General features: G+C 35.2%; 1 protein-coding gene across 1 annotated transcript; it reads right to left on the bottom strand.

Moving 5' to 3' along the window:
- Positions 1 to 6235: 6235 nt before the first annotated feature.
- Positions 6236 to 6757, bottom strand: LOC140150305 (kappa-type opioid receptor-like). The gene has a single exon (XM_072172312.1). It carries the CDS (start codon positions 6755 to 6757, stop codon positions 6236 to 6238), a length of 522 nt encoding a protein of 173 aa, XP_072028413.1.
- Positions 6758 to 9415: the final 2658 nt, after the last annotated feature.

The following is a 9415-nucleotide window of genomic DNA, read 5'->3' as shown; positions in this document are numbered from 1 at the left end:
AATCTAATGACATATTCTTAAAGTGTATGTAGCTGGGGAAAAGCCGACGATCAATTGAAAATTTTGACCTTTCATATTGAAGATATGGATTTTTTTTTTCCAAAAAGACCTAATTTTTTTGGTGTTTTGGAAAAAAATCCATATCTTCAATACAAAAGGTCACAATTTTCAATTCTTATGTAGTCAATGTACTATTATCCAGTAATAACGGCGTACCTCCAAAAAAAGGAATATATTCTTCTGTCGACTTGCTGAAGTCTGGTTTATGGAATAACACATCTGTTAATGTAAGTGGAAACAGGCGGACTGCGTGCGAGGCAGGCATGTTTCCCATTAAAAATTGTGTGAAAGGTGACACGAGCACCATTTTGGAGATGTCATATGTGCGAGGATTTTATGCAAAGGATATAAAGATCTTCCGTGGCCTTCGCTGAACAGTGATCTTCGCAGGACAAGTGAATCAGATATACATCAATAACAACATAAGTACAATAAGAAGAAGGTCGCTGGTTAAGTAACATTTACAGGTTGTAAGAAAAATATTATAAAAATAGTATTAGGCAAACATGTCACGTATTGAATTTTACTTTTTTGTCAAGGTAATATCTTAAACTACTACGTAAGCTTTGTTTCAATAAAATCGGTGGTCGATAACTGAAGATATGGCCTCTTTTGTAAAGTAGTCCTAAAACAACTTCGGGCACTTTCGTGTCTTTGTGTAGCAAAAGTGACTGAATTGAGTTGAATCATGAACCATCTGGTCGGTGCTCTTAAGATGGGTGATTTGGTAATTTAATTTATGAATTTGAAATAAATAAAAGTATTTACTTATGTCAATTAAGTCATTTGGGGTTGGAAGATACCTTCCCCTAAATAACAGCTAATAACAGTATTGCGAACCATCAGCATCCATGGTTCGATGTAGAGAGTCTTTCCTATTCAGAGGAGATATTGCAATTACACACTTTATTACCTTTTAACAATAACCAATGACACTAGCACGTAATTCCAGTCAAGCACCAATCTTTAATCCTATTATTGAAGAGGATAATAAGCTTATACTTATGTATGTATAAGTCTTTGTTTGCTTTGGCTAAATCCTGTTCAAGAGAGGACATTCCTGAACCTCGTTCAGTTGGGATGATTTGAAGTGACCGCCAATTATGACCATTTGATATTTAATACCAGTAATGTGGAAAAAAGAAATAATGTAGTGCCAAAATAATGTACCCTTTTACGGAAGGAGCAAAGTTTAACAAGTTATAACTCCGCTTCTGCAGTACGAATGTCAGCGGCGAATGTTCATAATTTATACAAAACAAAATAAAAGCATTGGCACCGATGCGTGTGCTCAATGGAAAAGAGAAAAAAAGTTATTATTTCCCAGTCTTTAAAAAAAAATTGCAGGCAGCGGTGGGAATCGATCTCGGTACCTCGCGGTTAAAAAGCACTGTGCAAGACTACTAAGCTAACTAAATATCTGTTGTACGATGCTTGACATTAATCTTTGATATAGCTTAATCGCGGAATTAAATGAGTAATAAAAGAAGTATATAGATTCTTATTTAGCGGTCAAATTGGATGAAAGGGGAAATATTTGTCCCTGCTCTAAAGAAAAAAAAAAAAAAAAAATTATCAAATAAATTTAAATTAAAATTGAGATTTTATATTTATTTCTTTCACGAGGCGGTATTATCACAGACAAACACTGTATAAGCTAAAAACTCGACCCTCATCAATAGATGCTGTCATGGCTCAATGGTAGAGCATCAGACTGCTAATGTCAATATCGTTGGTTCGAGTCCTCCTGCCAGCAATGGTGATATTTATGATTTTAATGTTACGCTGCACTTTGTTCTATTTTTTTCGTTTATTTATTTATTTATTTATTTATTTTTGTTTATAAATAATTTGATATATTTGAAAGAGGTATTTGAGCAATTTTATAATCCTATGGGGTCATTTCCCAACTTGCCAAACGCACAACACCTATGAGTTTGCATCATACATGTCATCATCATAAAAAAAAAATTCTATCTATACCTGACGCCGGCAGCGTAATTTCTTTCTGCAACCAAAATGGGCCGCAATATATCACTAACCGCATAGTCCGAGGCAAGGTTCATTATTGTCAGGGTTAGGGTCTTAGGGTTAGGGTCTTATGGTTAGGGTTAGGGGTTAGGGTTAGGGTTAGGGTTAGGGTTAGGGTTAGGGTTTAGGGTTTAGGGTTAGGGTTAGGGTTAGGGTTAGGGTTAGGGTTAGGGTAAGGGATTAGGGTTAGGGTTAGGATTATATTCGTATTTATTATACTGTACTAGTAATAGTATATTGTGTGTATGCAGTTTATTCCGTAATCAATAAGTATCATAAACAAACACCTTTCTGGCACAACGAATCATAGCACAGTCGTGTAGGCATTAGACTATGGATACAAAGGTTGTGGGTTCGAACCCCAGGTAAACCGTTCTAGAATTTTAATTCTATCGATTTCTTTTTATTTTATTAAGTAAGAGGAAATAATAATGGTAATAAACTCGTGTTATATCTAGCCTCATAGGCCTATTAATTACATGTATGTACTATGTGTTATCGCATTGCGGCCCATTATGGTTGCAGAAAGAAATAACGCACGCCGGCAACTAGACTACTATACAAAAAAAGAGTATCAAATCTTTCCTGCTCAATCAATATAATACTTGCAAATAGATCATAGTTTACTAATCTAATCCTGTAATATAGACCTGTTATATCACCTGTATTTGCATGTAGAGTCTATACATGGTTTGTTATGGTAGGGATTAGTGTCCGATCTCTGTAATGTAATGTAAATGAAGCATATTGATATGCAGGAAGAATCGATCAGGGCGCTATCTATTAGGGAAAGATAAACACTATTCAAAATATCAATAGACAAGAAGAAAGGGATGTAGAGATTTGTAATTGAGTCATGCATGATTTAACTCTATTTAACAGAAGGTTCTTTCCTAAACCCAAACGTAATGTGAAAGTGAAAGAAAAACATGAAAACCTTTGCGTTTGTTCTGATCGATATCTCTGACGATATTCATGAGAGTTCATTTTACGCGGTACAAACTTGATGTGCGAAATTGGTTTTAAAAAAAGTGGCCCAACTCCGGCAATTAAGTAAAATCGGGCATAGTGTTTGAACCTGAACTAGGAAATACATCAAGTTTTTCAGTTAGCCAAGATATTACTCATTCTACTGCATATCACACTTACGCCGTGATCCTTTTTATTTATTTCTGAAAAGCAAAAATGCAATTGCTAATCATGAAAGTCGATTTCATGCAATGCAAGCTTGTTATCATGCGCGAAAATGTCAAAAGTGGTCCAACTCATTTTCTTGATGATTTAGTTAATTGAGTATAGCGCTTGAGCCCGAACTAGTAAAGAAACCAAGTAAAGTTTTTTTTTTCTGTTAGACAAGATGTTACTTATTCCACTGCATATAACATTGTTGTCATGATCTCTTTTATTTTTTTCTGAGAAGCGAAGTTCCAATCAATTGTATTTCATGATTATAAAGTGCATGCATTTATGTTTATGTATCAGATCATTATAAATCATGACTTACTTTTGATTAAAGATTCCGATATTGTTAACTTATTCAAACAGTGTGTTTTGTTGTACATTCTGAAGTGAATTGGGGTTAAAGCTGTTTTGGGCCTTGAGTCATTAAAGACTCGTAACACTATATAGACATACATAAATTAAATATGGCTTCGCCAGGATGTGGCAGATGAAATGGTAGAATAAATTATAACCCATAACAGCCTCTGCAGTTCAATTTAAACTGCAGAACCATATGGAAAGGTTTGACTACAAAAACGATTCTCTTAAAAACCATCTATGCACAGTTTCCACCTCGATACACCTGAGCACACAATTACAATTCAATATTTTTAATAAAACGACGTGTCCCGTCGATACATCAACGGGACCGAACTCGGCCACGATCGACTGAGTGACAGCATTGTAAACTTTGATTTACCTCAGTTATTTCCCCAAAATTAAAAGGGGACATATCTGAAAATAAAAAGGACCATTTTGTGGAAAAGAAAACAAATCTATTTTAATGGAAATGTTACAAAATCAAAATGACTTTAAATGCAGAACTCGTACAATCCAATTTTGTAGGACTTATTACCTGTCAGTCAGCACCTGGGATGACGGCATTGGAAAAATTGATTATATTATCTTGATGATATCTCACATACAGGAAAATGACATAGCACAGTCAACCAACTATTTCATGCAGAAAATTATACAAATTGAAGTGTTTCTACATTATAAAAATGTTAAAGACTAATCGTGATGTTTGTCTTCATCATATCTCAAGTGGTTAACTAGTAGCACACGAGTTACAAGAAAGTTTATTCAACATTTTCAATTATTTTTCAAAAGCAGCGATAACATTGAATTTTCATTTACATATTACTAATTACAAATTACAAATTAACCAAAGATGAGTATGAAATGATTAGCATTTTTTCAGCCTTTTACAAAATATATCGACAATACTATATTAAAGGTCCATTCAGTGATTTGCTCATCCAGACATAAAAATCATCACAATTCTGATTTTGGTACCTTTATCATTATCATAGATGTGCCAACATAGCCTAGTGGTTCGGCCGAAAGCCGTGTATTTTTTACATAACAAAGCATACATCTGTAAACTGACAGTATATAAATTAGCTACATGTATTTGAATGGTGCTTCAACTTCATCAATACTGCTGTTTTCTTCGTTTTTTGCCAAAAATGTTTATTTCAAAAATACCTATTACGTCATGGCCCTTTTTTATTTCACTATTTCAATAACTTATCCTTCACTTTTAAGCAATTTATAGAGAATTATATATTTACACTTTGGCTGTGATCACTGAATGGGACTTTAAGTAAACGTTTGCTTCACGGATTAAGGGCTGGGGTATGAACGTTTGGACAGTATTTATTTTGGGACATTAGAGCACATCAGACATATCGAATTGCATTCTGAATACGAAGAATGTCATTCTGATATCAAATAATTTTGATTTTTGAAATTCGCAATTTAATACACATTTTATGGCAAATCATTAAAATTGATATTTTTGATATTTAACAGTACTTGAAGTAAACTTTATAAATCTGGTGATTTATACTTAAAGTGTATGTAGGTGGGATAAAAGCCGACGATCAATTGAAAATTTTGACCTTTCGTATTGAAGATATGGATTTTTTCCCAAAACACCAAACAAAAATAAGGTCTTTTTGGGGAAAAATCCATATCTTCAATATGAAAGGTCAAAATTTTCAATTGACCGTCGGCTTTTTCCTCCTGCTACATACACTTTAAGAATATATCATTAGATTTATATAATTTACTTCTAGGACTGTTATATATCAAAAATTTGAAAAATATCAAATTTTTATAATTTGTCATAAAATTTGTATTATATTGTGATTTTCAAAAATGAAAATTATTTGATATCAGAAAGACATGCTTCGTATTCAGAATGCAATTCGATAGGTCTGAGGTGCTCTCATGTCCCACAAAAAATACTGTCGAAACGCAATAAACGCTCATTCTAGATCCCTTAACGATTGTCTATAGTTGAGAATTTACTCTTTTAGTGTTCATGGTGATGGTTAGCAACTGCGTATTACTTGGTGGAGAAAAATGAGATGTTAATCTGTCTAATGCAAAAGCCTCACAGTGGCAAGTATAAACATTAGACAATAATCAACCTTATACAGCGCAGGTTTTAACCTGATTAATGCCCGAAAAAGAAAACAATTAGCCTATATACTAACATCGGCACTAGACTTGTTGGAAATAAGAGCGAAATAAATGCATCTGTCTCCAAGGGAAATTAATCAGTCCTACGTAACTCGCACAATGTTTGTAATTCTCGAATTGCATTTTTGACCATTTTAGCTCAATAAAAATAACAATAATTGCGCATGGTAATAGCAATTCAAATGAATTGAACTATAATTTATCCATCTTTCTCTCTCTATCTCCCACCCTTCCTCTCTCCCCTCTCTCGCTCTATCTCATTCCTTCTCTCCCCTTCTACTCTCTCTCTCCTACTCCCTCTCTCCCTCTCTCCCCGCTCTCTCGTTCTCTCTCTCGTTCCCTCTCTCTCTCTCTCTCACTCTCTCTCTCTCTTTTTCTCTCTCTCTCCTCCCATGTTTGTTTACCAGTTAGACAATAGTGATTATCAAGCTTACCGTTGTGTTCTGGAGCTTATTGGATGCATAACGGCACAGTACCTGTTCACCGCCAATGCCGTTAGTGTAATGATACTAACAGCCATATTAACATAGACCACGTATATGCTGAACTTGCACATTCCTAGCCCAAGTTTCCACGACATGTCACCAGGTGTAATCATATATACTCCGATTTTGGCGGGAACCTGAAGTACTAGAAATAAGAAGTCAGTAACCGCCAAGTTGAAAAGATACATGTTGGTGGTAATGCGAAGAGCCCCGTTACGGAGAAGCACAAAGATCACGAGAGCATTGGCAGGGATGCCTAGGACAAATACCATCGTGAACAGGGTATGAGGTAACCATTTCATGTCAGTCGTCATTGAAAGGTATCCTCCAGGATAGGAAGAGTAATATTCGTCATAGCTGTTGTTCAGATATTGCGTGAATTCTGATGTGTAATTATCGGGAAATAGTTCATCGTCAGTAGAATTGGCCAGCATAGCGTCTCCATCACAAACCTGTTGGTAATTCATTGTGATGCGCGTCTAGACTTCACGAAATAATAAGTAGTGAATCCACAGGTATCGACGTTTGAAACGTTGCGTGCAGAGTATAATATGTTACACGAACTGTTCCACATACATATTATACTTTAAAGATAAAAATCCTCAGAAATGGGTGCACTATTACCTTACATTGCAAGTAATGTTTTAACATCTGCAGGAACACTTTTGAAATTTCAATTTCTTCTCCGCCTAAAACCTGACTTGTGAATGGTTGCTTGCATTATTCTCGTAGTGTGTTACTTGTTTCTGTTCATACCGTCAGAGCATGTGTAGATCAACACGAGCCCGCCTACACATCCAGTCTCACCTCCATCAATAGTTACATGTTTAATTTACGTAATTTATTTATTATATCATCATGTCTATGTGCCATTACTTTGAATAGAGCACTTAAAACGCTTGGCATATACGCGATAGGAATCTGATTGTTAAGAAGTACCTGGTACCCACAGTATTGTTTAAAGATATGGAAATATACATAATATAGAAAACGTACATTAGGACACACGAGAGCACATTTATCAACGAATCAGTCGTCTCCGATTGTGTAAACCTTGCTGTTGTTTTATTGATTAAAATGTATAGTTCGTGTGTCTTTAATGCAGTCATGTCACAATTTTTATGCACAGGATTCAAAATACATTTTAATTTGCGATTAAATTATATATCCCGGTCTAAAGGACTTTGTACAAAGGTTATTTGCGTCCTTTTCTTTAAAATACAGATATTGCCTGGCATTCCTCATTAACAACCAATCAAGGCGTGCATGCAGGATCGTCTAAGATCAGAGATTCACCTTATATGCTGAGGCTGCGCAAGCTTGCGAGCTTGAGAGGCTGTCTGATAAAAGGTTGAAGGTTAGCCGAAGGGTTTGCCGACTAAGACCGCATAAAAGAACTTCTTCCTCCATCCAGACAAAGAGCTCGTCGTCGTACCCTTCGCAATTCGCATAAATTTGCCCAGCTGCGTTTCAAGTCATCCCGCATCCAAAAATAATCCAATGCTCTACTTTGCTAACTTGATAAACAAGCAGTGGTGGTTTCTTGCCTTAATTCCCATATCTGAAGTGTATACAATGTTTTCTATTTTCAATTCTATTTAAAAAGAGCAATACGGAGTGGTCCAAAAAGAACTTTACCTAATTTAAAAGGTTAATTTCTCCGACTTTAGAGCAGCTATTCCCAACATTTTTAAATATTCTAAATATATGTACCTTCCTAAAAATATGGGGTAAACAAATGAAAGAAAAATAAGCGTAATTCAAAGGGATTTATCCGCGTTAGGCATGTACATAATTGGTAAAACACACTCGGTTTGTCATTCAACATTTTACATGCATGAATGAATTCCATCTCTAATATCTTAATCCTCACTCTTAACACTAATACTACTAAAATTAATGAAACAAATTACACAATTACATTGACTTCACCTGGTGAGATTTTTGAACTTGACATGTTTGCATTTTGTGACTGCTTGGATTTCTAGACAAGATTTCAAGGTGTCAAGATGAGACCATTTATAACACAAGAGAGGACTTTTTGGCAGAAGAATACTTTACAACATGGAACTTTTTGGAAGTGCTGCGTGAATTTCGAATTCGTTTCCAGAATGTGAGAATCCCGCCGAAAACCTATCATAAGTCTACAGAAGAAGTAACGATATGTTGAATAGATGTAGATGACGGAGTGGACGTCATGGAACTAGCCGAACACCTGCGGAGCTGCCAATTATATACACAGTTATATAGACACAACAGTTTGCCTCGCCTCACATACAACGAACGACATTTCAAATTATTGTTGCATACTTTTTAAGAGTATTTGATCCTAGTTGTATTAGTTCTATCTAGTAACTGTAATTTTATATCATTCTGTGATATAGTTATGTTATGAAAAACTTAAAATTTGATAAATGTTTATAAATGTGAAATGAAATAAAATGAAAAAAAGATACTTTCTGAACAACAGACAAGAACTAAGGATTTCAAGGACTTCATTTTGCAATTGCAAAATATGTACCAGTTTTCTTTTCTTTCGTTGTTGTTGTTGTTGTAGTTTGTTTGTGTTTTGTTTTTGTTTTTGGTTTTTTTTTGTTGGTTTTTTTTTATTTTTTATTTTTTTAAATTTTATTTTTTGTTTTTTGAAGATTTCAACGAGCATGTCGGGTTGGGGAGCGGTGGGACATGGCAGACTGGACGTTGGCTTTCAAAGGGAGCGTGTTTATAGTGGTGTACGGTATTTATACGGTATCCTTATACGGATATGGGATTAGGATAGAATGTGACTTATCCGTTATCTCGGCTGTTTATAGTGGCAATCAATAGCGCTATTCTGAATCCGAGGTGATTGCACTCAGCGTGTTCGAGGTCACCGCAATGCAATGTGGGAGACACAAATATGGAGCCAGTTTCAAATAGTTTGCCGTCGAAACGATACCGGCCATTTTTTAAAACATTATTGCTACAGTACCGTACTATATTTTTAGGTGATGTGTTATTGCAGTGACAAATTTGAGCTCGGAGAGTTGTATTACCCTGCTCCACTTCCTTGAATAACGGTATTGTTAATCCCTGTCTGTTTATAGTGGCCGTATACGGAATGAATGTACTGCAATATCCATCGA

Source organism: Amphiura filiformis, chromosome 4 (assembly GCF_039555335.1).
Source record: "Amphiura filiformis chromosome 4, Afil_fr2py, whole genome shotgun sequence".
NCBI classification, from domain to species: Eukaryota; Metazoa; Echinodermata; class Ophiuroidea; order Amphilepidida; family Amphiuridae; genus Amphiura; species Amphiura filiformis.
The sequence above is the reverse complement of the archived record's forward strand: the minus strand, read 5'-3'. Positions and strand labels throughout refer to the sequence as shown.

Excerpts from the sequence above, each read along its gene's own strand:
- LOC140150305 (XM_072172312.1), bottom strand. The coding sequence starts at position 6,757 with ATGAATTACCAACAGGTTTGTGATGGAGACGCTATGCTGGCCAATTCT.